General features: G+C 31.6%; 1 protein-coding gene across 1 annotated transcript in view; it reads left to right on the plus strand.

The window, feature by feature from the left end:
• Positions 1-21342, plus strand: part of LOC145258245 (cysteine sulfinic acid decarboxylase-like) — a 117205-nt gene that overhangs the window by 63959 nt on the left and 31904 nt on the right. The window contains exons 5-10 of the mRNA XM_080116219.1: positions 2363-2535; positions 8694-8787; positions 9884-9974; positions 10870-10976; positions 14197-14312; positions 18734-18868. Coding sequence (XP_079972345.1) covers positions 2363-2535; positions 8694-8787; positions 9884-9974; positions 10870-10976; positions 14197-14312; positions 18734-18868 — 716 coding nt within the window. The remainder of the gene's footprint in view (positions 1-2362; positions 2536-8693; positions 8788-9883; positions 9975-10869; positions 10977-14196; positions 14313-18733; positions 18869-21342) is intronic.

A 21342-nucleotide genomic window follows, 5' to 3' on the forward strand; every position in this document is an offset into this window, starting at 1 on the left:
TATATATATGCACATTAAGTCCTGAACAGTACATAGGGCCTGAGCAAAGCTGGGCTGAAATTCTAGTATATATATATATATATATATATATATATATATCTGTAGAAATGTTTTTTATTATATTTCACTGTTTATATATACAAATCCTTAATTTAAGAAGCTCAATGTGATTACAGAGTATATAACAAATAATAATGGAATATAGACTTTTGTCATTTATTTGTGTTACATAGTTAGATAGATCATGAAAGAGGCAGAGAGAATTGCATATTGTGAGAAAAACAAAAGAGAGATATATTAAAAATACATAGAATAAGAGAAACGGAAAGCGAGAGATGGTAAGAGAGAGATAGAAAAAAAAAAAGATTTGCATAATGAAAGATGGGGAGAATGATACAAAACTTCTCGTTTTGTAATTCATTTTAATTATCTTCATCAAATGCTACCCGCTTCATATTTCTCACATCCAAAACTATGGAAGTGGGCGACCCGGACACAAGAGGAAATGGATTCTCTAATGCAGCACCAGATGTGTTGTACGAAAGGTCACTCAATTGCAATTGACGCTGTGTGAAAGGAATGGTTGGCTAAAACTTTGAATCTTCATTAAAAAAAATACTATTAAAAAACTTTTCGGTAAACTTGTAGATTAATATTCTCTGTTGAATACCCACTACCCCCCCCCCCAATGAGATTTTACTATTTTAGGTAACTACATGTGAACATTCTGAAGAATTTGACTTACACTACTGTGTTATGCCCTGTTATGGCTATAAAGTGCAAAAGGTTTGGCAGCAAAAATTAACAATTGGAACAAGAAAGGATTTTTATTGATTACAATTTATTGTAGTAGAATGCCTTCCTTTCTGCATTCATTTATGTTTTCACTCTTTTATTTCTTTATTCATTTCTTCATTTATTTTTCCATTCTTTTATTTTCACTAAGTTTTTCATTCTTTTTATCTCTTCGTTCGTTTCTTTATTCATTTTTCATTATTTATTTTTCATTCCTTTCTTTCTATTCCCATTAATTCATTCATTAATTTTTCTTCTATTCTTTTCTTTTATTTACATAAATTCATTCACTAATTTTTCATTCCTTCATTTTCATTCCTGTCTTCTATTCTCTTATTTCTATATCTATTTTTCATTCTTTTATTTCTATATTCATTTCTTCGTTCTCTCATTTCTTCATTCATTCTTTTATTTTTTTATTTCTTCATTCATTTTTTCATTTATTTTATATTTCTTCATTCATTTCTTTTATCATTTTATTTAATTTCTTCATTCTCTTATTTCTTTATTCATTTTTTTTCATTCTTTTATCATGTTATTTGCTTTTATTATTTTATTTCTTTATTTATTTCTTAATTCTTTCATTATTTTCATTTCTTCATTCTCTAATTTTTTATTTATTATTTCTTTTATTATTTTTATTTATTATTTCTTTTATTACTTTTCATTTTTCATTCTCTAATTTTTTATGTATTATTTTTTCTTTCACGTATACATTTATTTCTTCATTCTTTTAATCTTGTTCTTTATTCTTTCACTTTTTTTTTTTCATGTTCCTTCAAAATTCAACGGCCAGTAATTTATTAGGAGTTCGTGATTTATCGAATTCATACCATTGCCGTGTTCTTATGCTCCCTTCTTTATTAGTTCCAACATGCGAAAAGTTTTGCAACAAAAAGTGAAGAATTGTAACAATAAAATGTTTATATTTTCATTTTCGTCTCAACCTCGAAAGTATCAAAACAGCTCGAGTATTTTTCTTTTTTACTTACGAGAAGTGAACTGTTTGTGAAAAAAAATATAATACTCACATGAATATGTCTCGGTTTCTTTCTGTATTTTCTTTTTACTTCATTTTCTTAAAGGATTTTAATGTTATGTTTAATACCGGGCAACGCCGGGTACTACTTCTAGTATACCTATAAATTTGAGTGGGGAGTTTTCTCGCTGACATTAATATTAAAAGCTTACCTTTTCTATCGGTATTTATTTGCTTCCCCACGTTAAGATGGTGCTATATGGTAACTGGATAATCGAGCAGGTTTGGTACAGATGGGATATATTCTAGTAAAAGCAGAAAAATATGGATGGGGGGTATTCAATCCCGGGCAACGTCGGGTCTCTCTAGTATATGTATACATATATATGTATTTATATATATATATATATATATATATATATATATATATATATATATATATATTGCGTGTGTGTGTGTAACAATTTATATTTATGTACTCCAATAATTTTTTTATATATACAAAAAATATTTATTTACATATACCAAGAATGTCCTCCACATAATTTTATACTTTGTAATATATGCCACTCTTTTCTTTGTATCCAGATATCACGAATAGTATGAATCACCAAGACGGTCGAACAAATGCATATTTCCAAGAAAATGATGTTAGAGAATTCCTAGGAGACGTTCACAATTTAATCGTAAACAAAGCCCTATGTGATGGAACCAAAGATGACCACAAAGTTGTTGACTTTCGACATCCGGAGGAAATGTTGGTGAGTTTTCCCTTTTCATATGCATCATATTGAATGTAACCTCTGACCTTTTTCATGTGAGTATTGTTGACTTCTGGAATTTTTATGTCACAAGAACCCGTTGCACAATGGATAAAAGTGTTAAGTATAATCAGTTCTAAGTGATAATCTCCTGGAGGTTGAAATTTCAATCCTCACTATGGACAATCTTAAAAATTTAATTAGAAATTATGTAACATTGTGTAACATTATGTAACATTGTGTAACATTATGTTACATTATATAACATGGTCATTACTGAAAGAACGAGAACAAGCTACCCCTGTTGATCAAATAAAAGATTCCATTTGAAAGAGTTCAACGGAAAGATTCATTTCCAAATTTGACAAACTGCATCTAAAGGAAATTGGAGGTTACATTGTCTGAAATGTTGTGAGAATAAAATCCAAGATAAGAACAATCGTTCAAATAATTCAAATAATACATAGTTTATAAAGTTTTATTCAGATTGTTTTACAGAAAAGGGTTATTTGCACAAGATTGCAATGTCCAGTTGTCTGGAACGTTCAGCAATGAGTGCTTCTGCAAAAAAAGAAAGAAAAAAAACACAAACAGTAATACATAATGTGGTATTACTATGGTGAGCTATGTCAACTTTCTCTAAAGGAGGAAGTTTTCAGGGAATATGAATTTCGCAAGCGGTCCCCAGCTGCATGTATACCTTTGTTATGGAACATGACATAAAGCGCCACACATTCCTGAATGGTCACCCATATAGTATCAGCCAAGCTCCTCATCGCCCAACTTTGGTGATCTAACAAAAAAAAAAAAAGCATAGTTCAAAATTGATTACTATTTCGCTTTGCCTTAAATCTTTTGCTGCTATCAGAGATACACTTGTGCCGAAACGGTAGCCCCAAAGTCATCCTTTCTCGTTCTGGCCAAGATCAAAGTGTAGTTTCTGTTCTTCAGATGCGGCACTTCCATTTCTCGTTCGCTTTCAGTGGATGAGAAATCCTTCACGACTGAGACAATTTTTATTTTTGTACCTTTTCTCCACGTTTAAAAACGACCCGTGGGGAGGCATTATAAATAGGTACATTCATATCAAGAGTTTTCAGGTTGTTTTTCACTACATTCTTAAAACGTCTCTTTGGCTTGTGTCTCAGACAGTTATCCACATAACAATTATTTAGGGAGCCTATAATCTTGCCTTTCTTTTTACTAAAGAGGGAGTCCCCACTGTTCAACGTTTTAAGTGGCACTCAAAGATAATAGTTAATGAGTGTCAGGTGGTCGGTGAGACAATATTATGATGATTGGTAATGATGGAACTTAGTATTTGTTTATTTATGAGAACGGCTCAATAGGAACTTGCTGACTTGCAAACGACCGTGTTATAGTCAACTAAAAAGCAGCCTCGTGGTATTGTGTTACATAAACTGGTAGTTCTAGGAAAGAAATTTTGGTCATAGAATTTACGTTTAGTTTTAGGTACAGATATGTAATAAAAGGAAATTGTTGGTAGTTATAGCTAGACATGTATCTGTTGAGAGTATTCTACAGAGGGAAATTATAGATAAAAGCTCAATTGAGCACCTGCCATGAAAATATCGATAGAGCAAAGATAGACTAGCTATGTCTGCTCTGAGAAAGAGGAAGTAAGTTGGCAAGGAAAATTTCACACACACTAGATTTTGAAGCTGGTTTTGTACCCTGTCAGGGCAGGAAAGAGCACTCCTAGCACCTCCTCCTCAGAATGGTAACAATACTCCATCTTACCCCATCCATATTTGGCTCTTATACAGGCAGAGGATTGTGTCAAGAGTAAGATATCTTTTGGTGCAGTAGAATGATCCAATCATTTTTCCAGCAACTTTGACAGTGGATCTGGACGAACTTTAATCCTCGATACTCCAGTAGTATCAGGTGTAACTGATTGCCAGTGATTATTTAGGATTCTCCTTAGGCATGTTTAGTGGTACTTTGCCATAACCTTGATCTGTTGGCAATATATGGTCTGTGTCCCTGAAAAATACAGGAGAATAGACAAAATGCACGACTCGTACATATTAAGCTTTGTTTTGAAAGTAATGGCCCTGTCTAACCATATGCGTTTCAAGTGTATCAAAAGTTTTGCTAGAAACATATATATATATACATGGTGTCCACAAAGTCTGGCTACATTATGTAGCCAGACTTTGTGGAAGCATCCTGTAGATTATGTAGCCAGACTTTGTGGACACCCTGTATATATAATATAATCTCATTAAAAGAACATAAATCCAACAAGGGAATTAACTTATGAAAATATTCGGTGCTTGTACATTACAATTGAATATCAAAAAATGCATTTTAAGTAAAAGGTAATTACGTGTCATGTCGAAATTTAGTAAAATATCCCAAAATTATGAAAAATAGTCAAGTAAAAAATAATTAGAAGAAAAAAGTTCATTATTGGATAATAAAGGAGATAAGTCATATTTGCATAATGATGATCACAATAGACTAAACTTTATCTATTTAGTCTATTGTTTATACTTCTGCTTTTTCACATTAGAAAATGATGGAGTGATGATAACATTATAAAACAAAGTACAAGTAGATTTTCTACTCAATCGTTTTGTATAATTTTTGGAATTTTTATTAATTTTGACATGAAACATAATAACATAATACTGTTTTTACTTAAAATGCATTTTTTTTATTTTTAGATATTCAATTATAATGCACTAACACCAAATATTTAATTATAATGCACTAACACCAAATATTCAATTATAATACACTAACACCAAATATTTAATTATAATGCACTAACACCAAATATTTAATTATAATGCACTAACACCAAATATTTAATTATAATGCACTAACACCAAATATTCAATTATAATGCACTAACACCAAATATTCAATTATAATGCACTAACACCAAATATTCAATTATAATGCACTAACACCAAATATTCAATTATAATGCACTAACACCAAATATTCAATTATAATGCACTAACACCAAATATTCAATTATAATGCACTAACACCAAATATTCAATTATAATGCACTAACACCAAATATTCAATTATAATGCACTAACACCAAATATTCAATTATAATTCACTAACACCAAATATTCAATTATAATTCACTAACACCAAATATTCAATTATAATGCACTAACACCAAATATTCAATTATAATGCACTAACACCAAATATTCAATTATAATTCACTAACACCAAATATTCAATTATAATGCACTAACACCAAATATTCAATTATAATGCACTAACACCAAATATTCAATTTTAATGCACTAACACCAAATATTCAATTATAATGCACTAACACCAAATATTCAATTATAATGCACTAACACCAAATATTCAATTATAATGCACTAACACCAAATATTTAATTATAATGCACTAACACCAAATATTTAATTATAATGCACTAACACCAAATATTCAATTTTAATGCACTAACACCAAATATTTAATTATAATGCACTAACACCAAATATTTAATTATAATGCACTAACACCAAATATTCAATTATAATGCACTAACACCAAATATTCAATTATAATGCACTAACACCAAATATTCAATTATAATGCACTAACACCAAATATTCAATTATAATGCACTAACACCAAATATTCAATTATAATGCACTAACACCAAATATTCAATTATAATGCACTAACACCAAATATTTAATTATAATACACTAACACCAAATATTTAATTATAATGCACTAACACCAAATATTTAATTATAATGCACTAACACCAAATATTCAATTATAATGCACTAACACCAAATATTCAATTATAATGCACTAACACCAAATATTCAATTATAATGCACTAACACCAAATATTCAATTATAATGCACTAACACCAAATATTCAATTATAATGCACTAACACCAAATATTCAATTATAATGCACTAACACCAAATATTCAATTTTAATGCACTAACACCAAATATTCAATTATAATGCACTAACACCAAATATTCAATTCTAATGCACTAACACCAAATATTCAATTATAATGCACTAACACCAAATATTCAATTATAATTCACTAACACCAAATATTCAATTATAATTCACGAACACCAAATATTCAATTATAATGCACTAACACCAAATATTTAATTATAATGCACTAACACCAAATATTTAATTATAATGCACTAACACCAAATATTTAATTATAATGCACTAACACCAAATATTTAATTATAATGCACTAACACCAAATATTCAATTATAATGCACTAACACCAAATATTCAATTATAATGCACTAACACCAAATATTCAATTATAATGCACTAACACCAAATATTCAATTATAATGCACTAACACCAAATATTCAATTATAATGCACTAACACCAAATATTCAATTATAATGCACTAACACCAAATATTCAATTATAATGCACTAACACCAAATATTCAATTATAATGCACTAACACCAAATATTCAATTATAATGCACTAACACCAAATATTCAATTATAATGCACTAACACCAAATATTCAATTATAATGCACTAACACCAAATATTCAATTATAATGCACTAACACCAAATATTCAATTATAATGCACTAACACCAAATATTCAATTATAATGCACTAACACCAAATATTCAATTATAATGCACTAACACCAAATATTCAATTATAATGCACTAACACCAAATATTCAATTATAATGCACTAACACCAAATATTCAATTATAATGCACTAACACCAAATATTCAATTATAATGCACTAACACCAAATATTCAATTATAATGCACTAACACCAAATATTCAATTATAATGCACTAACACCAAATATTCAATTATAATGCACTAACACCAAATATTCAATTATAATGCACTAACACCAAATATTCAATTATAATGCACTAACACCAAATATTCAATTATAATGCACTAACACCAAATATTCAATTTTAATGCACTAACACCAAATATTCAATTATAATGCACTAACACCAAATATTCAATTATAATGCACTAACACAAAATAGTCAATTATAATGCACTAACACCAAATAGTCAATTATAATGCACTAACACCAAATATTCAATTATAATGCACGAACACCAAATATTCAATTATAATTCACGAACACCAAATATTCAATTATAATGCACTAACACCAAATATTCAATTATAATGCACTAACACCAAATATTCAATTATAATGCACTAACACCAAATATTCAATTATAATGCACTAACACCAAATATTTAATTATAATGCACTAACACCAAATATTTAATTATAATGCACTAACACCAAATATTTAATTATAATGCACTAACACCAAATATTCAATTATAATGCACTAACACCAAATATTCAATTATAATGCACTAACACCAAATATTCAATTATAATGCACTAACACCAAATATTCAATTATAATGCACTAACACCAAATATTCAATTATAATGCACTAACACCAAATATTCAATTATAATGCACTAACACCAAATATTCAATTATAATGCACTAACACCAAATATTCAATTATAATGCACTAACACCAAATATTCAATTATAATGCACTAACACCAAATATTCAATTATAATGCACTAACACCAAATATTCAATTATAATGCACTAACACCAAATATTCAATTATAATGCACTAACACCAAATATTTAATTATAATGCACTAACACCAAATATTCAATTATAATGCACTAACACCAAATATTCAATTATAATGCACTAACACCAAATATTCAATTATAATGCACTAACACCAAATATTCAATTATAATGCACTAACACCAAATATTCAATTATAATGCACTAACACCAAATATTCAATTATAATGCACTAACACCAAATATTCAATTATAATGCACTAACACCAAATATTCAATTATAATGCACTAACACCAAATATTCAATTATAATGCACTAACACCAAATATTCAATTATAATGCACTAACACCAAATATTTAATTATAATGCACTAACACCAAATATTTATTATTCTTATAAATAACACATACACAATATCTTAAAAGTACAACTTCAGCATCTAACGTTTTTATTATCAAAACAACAACAGACGAAAATGTATATTTTTTTTCTATTTTTTTTTTTATTTTTCAGAAAGAACTTCAACTCGACATTGGTGAAAAAGGAAGCGATCACCAAGCGCTTCTGGGTTTTTGTGATAAAATTATTCAGATGAGCGTTAAAGTTGGTAAGAGAGATGCGTGTATTTTTTATTGAAACATTCGTTAATGGTTACAGATTTTCTGTTTATTTATCATATACGCTTGTCTGAACAAACCTGATCAATTGTGTCACATGCCATGTCATTTCAGTTTGTATTTATTTTATTATGGACAAGTGGTCTTCATAGAGCTCAATTCATTGCAATATCCTGTTTAACGTTTCCTCAACTGGAGGACATCATCTGCTTCCGTGACCATGCTGGAAGACGCCAATGCTATATTGTTATGAATTGAATTGGAATCTGAAAAAGTATCTACAAAACATATGTGTTATTTTAGCATAACATGATTTGAAAAGCATTTTTTTGTCTTGAGTTATCCATCAATTCATGGTGAACTATTATTTATTATTGAACTTCATTATGTTTTTTCTAATAATTGATTGTATTGATGGTACTTATGGGACGAATATAAAGAAAGAATTAAATAACACTTCTCTGTATAAATAAGCAATAAATATTTATCTCCCATTTACAAGTGAACAATTAATTACTTAGTCTAAAACGTCTTTCTTGGAGAGAGCTCTGTAACACATTTTAATCCAAGATGTCTACCTTCTGAAATATGCAAGGAGCATAACTTTACTGGCAATATATGTTTAAAGCAAAGGAGATAACCAAGGGAAAAGAGTTATTTTCCCTTTAATATGTTTTCCAGATAAAAAATATGTTTAATCGTGCATAATAACTGATAGTATATACAGCACGTTAAATACTAAAGTCTTATATTCGACACAAAAAGAAAATGAAACCTTAGAAAGATTTCAATTATTTCAGTAATGATAAGAGCCACTGTGTTCATGAAAAAGGAACTTTTAAAATTATCTCGTTTAGCAAGTGCAGGAAAGGTTCAAACAATTGTACTTAAAAGAACTGTTAAAAGCATCGAAAATCTCTTAATTAAAGTCTCTAGAATAGTGGGTGAATATTTGTTATCTGGTAGGATACCATGTCCCCAGTAAAATCCAAAATAAAAAAAAAATTGTAAAAAAAAAAAAAAGGAAAATAATTCGTGCCTTTCCTTGATTCTTCAATTGATCTTATGTTTTTTGTGTAATTTCAGGTAAACCTGGATTTTACAACCAATTGTATGGATTTGTTGATCCGTATGGCTTGGCTGGTTCCTGGGTGACAGACTCCATGAACACTGCTTTGTAAATATACTTTTATATATATACATTTTTTTTTGGCCAATTCTAAGCTAAAATATTTTTCCATTTCTAATCAGAATGTTTTCAAAGTTGATGTCTTTTTATCTTTACCTTTGTATACTGCCGACTTTGTCTCCTCTTCTGACGAGAAACATTCAGCTTCAAAATGCCATGACCTAAAAAAAAGCTTTATCCCTCTTTGTAACCTTTATTGACTTGATAATGTAATAAAGTTCCTATTTAACTTCACGCTTTATCTTATATATATATAACCCAATCTCTTTTTAGACTCTTGCCTTTCCAATCATTCTTCTTAGTCTCTAATCCTTCTCGTCTCTCCTTTTAATCTCTCTTCCTTCCGGATTACCTTCTTAGTCTCTTTCCCTATCGGCCTCTTTTCTTATTTGCTCTTTCTCTCTTACTCTTTTTTCTTAGTCACTATCTCCTTCTCGTTTTCTCTTCTTAGTGTCTCTCTTATCCAGTCTCTCTTCATGATCTCTAACTGTTCTAATTTCTATTCCTTCCAGCTTCTCTCCCTTCTAGCCTCTCTTCTCAGTCTGTCGCCTTTCAACCTCTTTTTTAGTTACTCTCTCCCTTCTGTATTCTCTTATTGGCGTGTCCCTTTCTAATTTAACTCTCTTCCCATCTTTATTCTTAGTCTCTCTTCCTTCTGGTCTCTCTTCTTAGTCTCTCTTCCCTGTGGCCTTTCTTCTTAGTCTCTTTCTCTCTCCCTCTCTCTCTTTTTCTCTTTTCTCTTAATCTGCTCGCGACCCAATCTGACTCGTCTGTCTCCTAATTTCCTCTTATCTTGTTTAGATTATATTTATTTCCATAAATTCTTGAAGTACACTTCTTTGTTTACACTTTTATCTATCAAATGCTTGATTTTTCTGTTTAGGCATACATATGAGGTTTCACCGGCATTTACGATAGTCGAGCATTATCTCATCCAGAAAATAAACAAACTGATTGGCTACCCCAATGGTGATGGGATATTTTGCCCAGGTAAGTTTTCACTCAACAACACAGTCACATCATACACAACCAATGAAATACTATTATTTATTTCAAATTATTTGTATGATTTCAGATAAATAAAAGTATAAAAAAAAGATAATGGTTATGTGAGACATAAACATGAGAAGCAACGTCACGCATAACCATTTAAGAAACATTGCAGACTTTCTTTCCCCATAAAACAGATAAAAAGAACAATTCTATACCATAACTTCAAGTAAAAGTTTATAAGTGCAATTTGGAATCTCTGGACTACTGTTCTCATTTTGAGTGTTATTTTCACATTTCGATTGATGTTACCTTCGACCTTCTTCAGATGTATCTTGTCAAACTCTGGAATTTTTCTGTTGAACTCGGAAATCTTTCTGTCTAATCGTGAAGATCCTCAAGTTCAACAAAAAGATTCCCGTGTTCAACAAGATATACCTAAAGATGGTTTGAGGTTACATCATCTGAAATGTTATGAAAATAACACTTAAGATAAAAACAGTAGTCCAAATAATATGAATTATCATTCGTCATCTCAAAAATTCAGAAACATATTATTTACTTGTAAAGAGAAAATGATGGAATGCACGGAACTATGAGTGTTGTGGTTTAGGGAGATGAAGTAACATTTCATATAAACACAATGCTAAACGAATGTTAAACTGTTTCTTTACGTCATTCCCAACAAACGCATACTTATGCACTTGTGGGGTTTTACTGGTAAGCGATCAAGACAGAAATCAAATAATAAAAGTCTTTTTTACATACATGCGCGGTCATTGCCTTTCTATGTGGTCTGTTCTCTGCATGGTTGCGTCGTCTAGTGGCTGTTAATTGGCATTTTAAATATATGAATAAAACTTGCATGAAAATAATGGAGACATGTTGTGGCTTCAAAGGTTTTATTGGGAAGAGAAGTTCATTCATGAGAGGAGAGACTAAAAGGAGATGTTAAAATTAATTCGTTTTTTGCTTAATTTTCTTACTTAAAATGGTCGATGAACTGACAGTCTCGAGGAAATGTTCGCCAAGATTTCTAAATTGTTGGGCATGTCTTGTCTGTCGACTTCTTCGACTTGAACTGTTTAGAAACTTTATTCTGTTCCCGGAACACGTGATGAATTTCTCTGTAATATCATGACCTTCTAGTGCGTTTTGGTTAGGGAGTTGACCTTTGAACTCTCATGTCAATCACACTAAATGCACTGGGTCTATTTCCATTTTCCATCAAGTTCTACAAGTATTTTAGTGGTGAATGCTCTGATGAACTGCAAGCACTTGTGCCCCCACGACGTGAGCACCCTCGACAAACCCAACAGGCTGCTAAATCCCACCCCCACACTGTAGAGATCCCTAGATGTAAAAGATCTTTCTACTCCAATAGTTTCTTCCCCAGAACCGCCAGACTTTGGAATTCCATTCCAGGTCCCTGCTTCCCCAACTGTACTGACGTGCAGAAGTTCAAGTGTAACGTGAACCAACATCTTGCTGTCCAAATTCCTACATAGTACCACGATAGTTGTTGCCCCTGATAGTAGCCCCCTACACCAAAGTGGCAATTTGCCTTGTTTGGGGTGAAAATGTAATAAAAAAAAAAAAAGTTGTCCTGACATGTTATTAATGTAACCCTCCTGAAATTCGTACTAGTTAACATAATCTCTCTAGTGTAGGTTCTCAATATATAAGAGGAGGAGGAAAGTCTAAAATAAAATGAAAAGAACTTGATGTCATATTGGCAAATACAATACAAAACGGATGCAATGTGTGATATATGATGAAGATAACAAAAGGAAATGTTACCAATGATGCAACATTTGAAAATATTTTGTTTCGAAGTAACAATGTATCAGGTCGGTGCAAAAGTTTTGCCGATTTAAAATTTCATCTTAAAAATGAAAACCTATTTTTAAAAATCTTTATTAATTAATCTTTGCTCTCTATAACTTGATTTCATCTGTCAACGAGCTTATGAATGCCTCGCTTGTAGAATTCTTTAGGTTTTGCAGTGAAATGTGAATCTAACTAATGTTTAATATTTTCTCATGAAGGCACCTAAGGCCATTTAAATGGTTTTGTAATCCTTAAAATAATTCGAAGGAACAAGATTAGGAGAATATGCAGGATGGAGAAAGATTCTCCAACAAAATTCTCCTAAGAGATCTTTCGTCAGTAAATGGACGAGCATTATCATGATGGAAGATGATTCCCTTACTGTTGATTAAAGATCATTTTGCAGTCAAGATGAGTGAGAATATTGCAGAAAAATATGAATTATTCGTTAATAATGTGAAAGAAAAAAGTTATAAATTAATCATGGTAATATGTTTAAATAATAATATGCATAAAATAAATTATAATAGTTAAAAATGGTCCTCCAGCAAAACCGTTTGCATTGACCTGATACCCCTCTTCACATGGGACAAACGCATCCGAAATACCAAAACTAAAAATGGGATATAGATCAGTTGAACTACTGTTCTCATTTTGAGTTTTATTTTCATAATATTTCGGTCAATGTAACCTCCGACCTTCTTACTTGAAGTCTTACTAGGGAATCTTTCTGTCAAAGTAAGGTATCTAAATGAAATTTTATTTGATCCAATGGGTTAGCATGGTTTCGTTCGATCAGCCAGAAGACGTACTAAGTAATTTGCAATTGTATTTTTGTGCGTTGCCCACGCTGAGGATTGAACTATCAATCTGCAGAAGAGTGTAACTTGCATCTAAAGTTTATCTAGTACTTTATTCCCTTTTCCATGGGCCCTTGGAGGTAGAAGGTTCAATCCTCAATGTGGGTGACATTCAAAAATATAATTTTTGAATTACTTAAAACTTCTACCCAGTAATGACTGATAGAACGAGAGCATGCTATTCCTGGGGATTGAATAAAGGGTTCTGTTTGAAATTTCGTGCAGATTTCCAAGTATGATAGAAAGATTTCCGAGTTCAACAATATACACTTGAAGATGGTTGGAGGTTACATCGACTGAAAAGATGTGAATATAACACGAATTATCAATCCCCATCTTAATAATTCAGAAACGTACCTTTACATGTTGTTAAATTAAAAAAAAAATATTTTCTAATCCACTAAGCCCTTTCTTGTTTTGCCTTCTATCCTTTTTTATCACTGTACATGGTCAAAGCATAAATTATGTTTCCTCCGAGAATCAAGTCTGTTGGAATATGACCTTAGCTTTTTTTTTTTTAATCACATCAGGTGGTTCGTTTGCCAATATTATGGGAATACATCTCGGCCGTTATAGAATGAACCCAGACTTCAAAAGAACCGGCATGTACAACCAAGAAAAAATGGTAGTCTATTCTTCAGAAGGGGTAAGTAACTAATATTATACCTTATAAAAAGGACATATATAATTATCAGATTAACAAGAAAGTTCTTGCGATTTTTAACTTTTAAATTCAGGTAAACATATCTCGGCTCAGAGGAAAATTTATTCATCGGAATAAGCACTAGCAGAAGCAACACACGTTTGCCAAATAAGTGTATTTATGCGAGTAACGTAAACATCTTGCATTCTGATACCGCTGAAGTTACTAAAGGTGTTTTTAATATCACTTAGGTTTTTGAAGCATTTCTTATGCAGAAAGTTGTGAAGATGCTCTAAAAAGGTCTGAAAAGTATGTCAGATGAGGCAGTTTCGTAGCCCAATTCATTCAGCTTCTGCAGGGTCGGTTTAGCAACGTTCAGTCGGGCATTATCGTGGAGGAGAATTGGGCCTTTTTTGTTAACTAATGCTGGGTGTTGTTGTCAAAGTTTCTAATGCATTTCATCCATTTCTTGAGAGTACTTCTTCGCTGTAATAGTATTGCCTGCATTCAAAAAGCCGTAATGGATGAGACTGGTCGCAGACCACAAAACAGTCGGTATAGCCTTCTTTTGGTGCAACTCTTGCTTCAGAAAGTGTCATGGAGCTTTGTCGGCATCTAATCACTGAGCTGAGTTGTCATAAAGAACCCACTTTTCATCGCAAGTTACAATTTGAAGAAACAGGTCTTTCTTGTTGTATAAAAAAAGGGAACATGACACTTCATAATGTGGTTTCTTTTTGTTTTGTGAGGCACCCATTCATCAAGTTCTTTTGTCTTTCCAACCTCTCTTAAGTGGTTGGAAATCGTTGTATCCATTACATCTAATTCAGAAGCAAGTTCTCAAACAATTGTGCATGTATTGGCTTCAACTGAGGCTCTTAATTGATCATTGTCAACACCGATGGCCGACCACTGCGCTCACCATTTTCAAGACTCTCGTCGCCGGCACCAAATTTCATAAACTACCATTGTGGTGTGCGTTTAGTGATTCCTGGGCCAAACACTTCATTTCGGTTTAGCTTGAATTGAAATAAGAAAATTGTGTGAATTTGCTTTTTTTTTTCATCTTGTATTCAACGTTCTGAAAAGAAGACATAATTGTTTTAAAACGATTGTAATTTAAATGATTAGAGGGAAAAACGCTCTTTAAAGTGATATATTTTATATGTCTGTAAAGTTATTATGACGAAACCTTATTTGAAAATACATTATTTGAAATCAAAATTAAAATTTCCACAAGAACTTTCTTTCCAACCTAATATAAAACTCTGTGACTTTGCTTGCTAGCGCTTTGTCTTGAGTGATTCCATCTTATAAAAAAAAAGGATGACAGGTGACTGTATGTATATATATATATATATTAGTGTTGGGACGATGAATTGAAATCGAGAACCAGTAAAATCAGCACTTTTGGAGGTATCGGAATCAGAAAACTTTCTTATTTTCCGATGACCCCCCCCCCCCCGGAGAACGATTTTTTAATTTTTGATTTAATTTTGCTTTAAAAAGCTTTTCACTGTTGATAGTAATGATCAAATTATAAATATTTATTATTTTAAACTTCCAGTAAAACTAAAACCGACAGATCATCCACCACACGTGCATTTTACGTTTGAGAAAATATATGCACAATTAACATATATTTATACAATGTACATGAAAAATAGGCACATTATAGTTAAATATTTAGAGATTTATAAAGAATCGCGATCAGGAATTTAGTATGAAATCGGGAATTTAATATGAACTAGGTAATTTTATCGGAATCTGAAAAAATATTGGAATCGTCCCATCACTAATATATATATATATATATATATATATATATATATATATACACACACACACACATATGCATGCATATGGGCGTGGCTCAGAGACTAAGGGATGAAGGTGGAGAGTTGTATGTTTTGGTTTTGATTCTAACTGATGACAACCAAGTTATATATATGTTTTAGTTTTGATCTCATTACTATATTTTAGGTTCAATATAATAATCGATAGATAATTGTCTCTATAGTCATAAATATGTAATCTGCACGAATTAAACTATCATATTTAAGCATATCTTACGACCGGGCAACGCCAGGCGGTCTGTTAGTATATACATATCAAGAATTGGAACGTTCAAGAGAACAAAAAGGAATCATCATGGTGAAATTATTATTACAATGAATTTCTACAGTTCAATGTTATAGGGCAAATTCTGATACAAAAATTTATTTGTATTATTCAGACTACTGTCTTCGACTTCAGTTTTATTTTCACAACGTTTCAGTCGATGTAACCTCCTATTTTCTTCACGTGTATCTTGTCAAATTCGTAATCTTTTTGTAAAACTCTGAAATCTTACTGTCGAACTTGGGAATTTGTACAGAATTTTGTAACGTAACCATTTATTTAATTCATGGGGGTAGCATGCTTTTGTTCCATCAGCCATGACCGGGTAGAAATCCTAAGTAATTCGCAATTGTATTTTATATGTTGCCCACACTGAGGGTTGAACCTTTAACCTCCAGAAGAGTGTAACTTACAATTGAATTTTTATCTAGTACTTTAACCACTACGCCACGAATCCTTACATATATATTCACATATATCTTGGAATGGGCATCTGTCTAGTATTTATATAAAGTTAGATATGTTTGTATATTTGTATGTATAGAATTCACTCCTAAACTAATTAACCGATCATTATGAATTTTGTAACTAGGTGTTGGGTGAGTAATGTGGGCTATATTTAGTTTCATTTAGTTTTATGTTAAAGTGGCAAAGAAGGGATAGTGAAAATTTAGGTACCTCCGATTTTTGTGAAATCTTAACAATAGGGAATAGACATCAATTAATAAATATTTCCCAATTTTTGGAGTATTTAAAAAAATATTAAAAAATAAGGGGGATAATATAAGCACAACCTCCCATTGGAAAATTTTAATATTTTAGATTTGTATCAAATTTGATCCACAGTTATTAGACATGTGTTTGTGTACTTTCTATATATTATATTTTATGTAATTGCTAACCGGGAGACCCAACGTTATCCAGGATTGAATGAGAATCATCAAATTTTCCATTTTCCCCTACTTTTTCTTGATCACCAGCTCTAGTTGGGGATCCACCACAGTGTACTGGGAGGAAGCATTACCCCACCCCCTGCAGTGACTTAATCCATAATATATAGTCTATATTGCACTGTAGAGAATCTACTGTTGATTTTATAAAATTATTTGTAAATAATGGCTTCACTTCAAGTTTAAAATGAAAAAGTCAAGTATCATGGTTTAATTGTGCTCTGAACAGAAATATTAATTTCGAACGTGCTCCTATCTTATCAAAGAACTAACTGTTGATTTTGAAATTATTTTTACATAATTAATGGATTTAAAGTTAAACGTACAAAAGTCAAGTATCATGTATTAATTGTGCTTTAAAAAGAAACACGCATTTCGAATGCGCCCCTGTCTTAATAAAGAATGTACTGCTTGTGCAGTGATAAAATTACTCAAATGCACTTGTTATGTTAGGTCGTACAAAAGTGTTAACTTTGCTTAAAATCAGACTTCTTTCTTTGATTGGATTTTTCGATTATTGATTTTCGATACTTATCAGATGCATTCCAATACAAAACCTACGTAAGAACACTCCCAGACACACCATGTGAAATTTTTTTAAAAATCAGCCCAACCGTTTCCGAGTCTATAGGGAACGAACTCACACACAGGCAATTTTTTTTATATAAGACTAGAGATTAATTCGTTTAATTGCTTAAAAGTGAGAATAAATTGAACAGAAAAATGTTATGGACGAAAACAACCTGTGGACGAAAACAAAGATGTGTGTATCTGTGAGTGTGTTTGTGTGCGAATTTGTGAGTGTGTTCGTGAGTGTGTCTTATCTTTGTATTGTTGTTGAGCACCATTCATTCATTTCAAATGAATCTGATGATTATTGTTGGCATTCCTTTCTCCGATATCTTTCTAGTTATAATACTTTCTAGAAAGACAACAGCTACTTACAAGAGGTACCACATAAATCTTACCAACATATCTAAGTGAAAATGTTTCTGTGGAACAAACTGGATTTGAACTTGGCACATGCAGGTTGTCAGTCCGTGTCATTAACCACTTTGCCACTGTCATCACTAGGGCTAGGACAGCAGCATGTTCTTTTCATTGTTTTGACTCTCGAGTGTGTATCCGTTGATATCGTATATGCTTTTATATAGAGTGATGTGATTCTCGGTTGATTAACTGTGTCTAATTGTGTCGGATATATACTCGGGAGTCAAAACAATTATAAGAATATGTTGTTGTCATAGCCCTAGCACCTGTCTTTTTGTGTATGCGTTTTTACATGTGCGTATTTATTTAAGTGTTTGTGTATATTTTCTATATGTTATATAATTATCAATGTATTTTTTGCAGTCTCATTATTCGTCATTGCATGGCGTCATTTTCTTGGGGCTTGGAATTGAGAATCTTGTCAAGGTGAAAACCGACGAACGTGGACGTATGTGTCTCAAGGATTTAGAAGCCAATGTTCAACGTACGATAAAACAAGTAAGAATTTTATTTTCGTTTTCTCATCCCATTTATTAGGTTGGGGAATAAAATAATGTCGTTTTTTGACGTTCAACGTCATGTCAAAAACGACATTATTTTTGCACCAAAATAATAGTTTGTCTTTTTTTCTCTCAATAAGCTAACCAACGAACGTCAAATGCATGGGTAGCTGCTATGACAATCCTGGAAGGAGCCAAAGTGGCAGCAGTTCCAAATGGAACATATCTTGAAGTGGTTATCTCCCCCAAAAAAGGCTGACATATTTTATTGACTAGTTTTATCGGTTTTTCGCAGCAGTGACAGATCAAATTGCTCTACCATGCAAAAAATTATTTCTTTTTTAACACTTGTCTAGTTACAACAACTGTCAACAATTTCCTTTACTCTCTATGTTTAAAGCTAAAAGAAAATTCCATGAACAAAGTTTCTTTTCTAGAATTACGGCTGTAGAACACAATACCACGAGGTTGCTTAGTCTAATGTGAACAAGTTCTTGTTGAGCCGTCTTATTAAATAATCAAACTCTAGTCTTCACTGCAGATTGAACTCACTACGCAAGTTTGTAGTGTAATTCAAATCTTGTTGGTAGCTGAATACTTGGTGCTTTGCCAGGGCTATCAAGGGTATTTTTTATTGTGACGCCATCATGGGGTGCCTACCATGGCTTAAGAGAGTCCCATCTACCCTCGAGAGAAGGATAGACCATGCCAGTTTCTCAACCTGGTATTTTACCTCGCGGTACATACAGCACCTCGCCTTCCCAAATGGTCGCCCATCTGGTACTAGCCAGTCTCAACGTTGCTTAACTTTGGTGATCTGACGAGAACCGGTGTGTCAACATGATTGTGCCAAGTTAACTCTACCCTACTTCCACCATTACCAATCATCACAGTGTTGTCTCACCTGACAATCTTTAACCCTTATCCTCGAGTGGCCTTTGGACCTTGGTAAGCAGTAACCTCCTTAGTAAAAAAAAATAATTTGTTTTTCTTTTTTTTGATTGTGTGGATTGATTTTCAGTTTTATTTTTATTCGATATTAGCTTTTTTTCAGTCACTTAAAAAAAAGAAAGTTCGAGTGACAACTACTTTCTTTTTTTTTCACAGTTCGTTTGTTTTTTGTGGGTTTTTTTACTCAGGATAAATGTAATGGTCAAGGGAAGGTTTGTTATGTTTTGTAAGAAACTGATATGTCTCAGAAAGGACTATATTTGTTTAAATAGCTGAGTGATCGTGTCTATTTGGTTAATACAATTTAGCAAGTCATCTTAAAGAACATTTGTTTGTAGTCGTATGCTTAAGCTTTAGGCTGTCAGCGTATGTTTCAAAATCTTTCCCTGTCCATATTTATGGTTTACATCAACTAATCATATTCTTATGAGAAAGAACCCAAATGTATCCATATTCATTACATCATAAACAAATAATAAAATCAAAGTGTTTATTACAAATAAAATTGAGTTGCAAATAAAATAGGTAAAATGAATTGATAAAATATGGTAGCCTTTTTAGGAGCTAATCGCTTCAAGATATCGTACATATTCAGGGTGATAAAAAAAGGGAAGAAAATCTCAAAATGATTGTTTTATTTCTTCAAATAAATTTTTTTTTAATTGACAATTGACTCAACAAACAGCAAAAGAAAGAAATTGTTTCTTTTTTTTATGATAGGATCATGATATTTGATTTCCATGTTTAAACTGACAAGTCCAGAAAATACTTTCTAATTGTCAGTTTAAAATCTTAAAAATTGATTTTGAACAATACACTCACACTATAGTATAAATAGGTTAGCCATCTTGGATTCTATTATATCTATCCATGTATAAAACTAGGTATATTTATCTGTTTATATAGTTGTATGTACAAGATTCACTCCTAAACTAACTGACCATTATGAATTTTTAGAATATAACTGCGATGTGTAAGGGATCGTAATTTGAGCTATATTTAGCTTAATTTGATTTCATGTAAAGGGGGCAAAAAGGGTGTGGAAGTCCTACATAAAAACCCAATTTTTATACATTTTTAATACTCCCAATTTTCAGTTTCTCTGAAGTATTGTAAAGGGTTTTAGTGGACGATATGGATACAAATTCCCCTTTGAAAATTCAACCAGATTTGATCCATTGTCATTGGACACCAATTAAGGTAGATTCCCTGAATTTTAATTTCTTTTTCATTCTAAAAGGGAGTCACCACTTATCAAGGTCTGAAGGCCACTCGAGAATTAGGGTTAATGAGTGTACGGTAGTCATCAGAACAGCAGTGTAGTAATCGTTAGTGGCGGAAATTGAGTATAGTTTGATTATTTAAGGGAATGGTTCATCAGGAACTTGTTTGCATTGGACTTGAAGATGACCATGTTGTGGTCAGCTGGAAAGCAGGTCAGTGCAATAGAGTTTTTAAGACTTCTACAGCTTAAGCTTTCAATTGAAGACATTTGATCAAAATTAGAATAAGGATACTAGA

This window comes from Euprymna scolopes, chromosome 33, assembly GCF_053919585.1.
Source record: "Euprymna scolopes isolate OS-2025 chromosome 33, ASM5391958v1, whole genome shotgun sequence".
Taxonomy (NCBI): Eukaryota; Metazoa; Mollusca; class Cephalopoda; order Sepiida; family Sepiolidae; genus Euprymna; species Euprymna scolopes.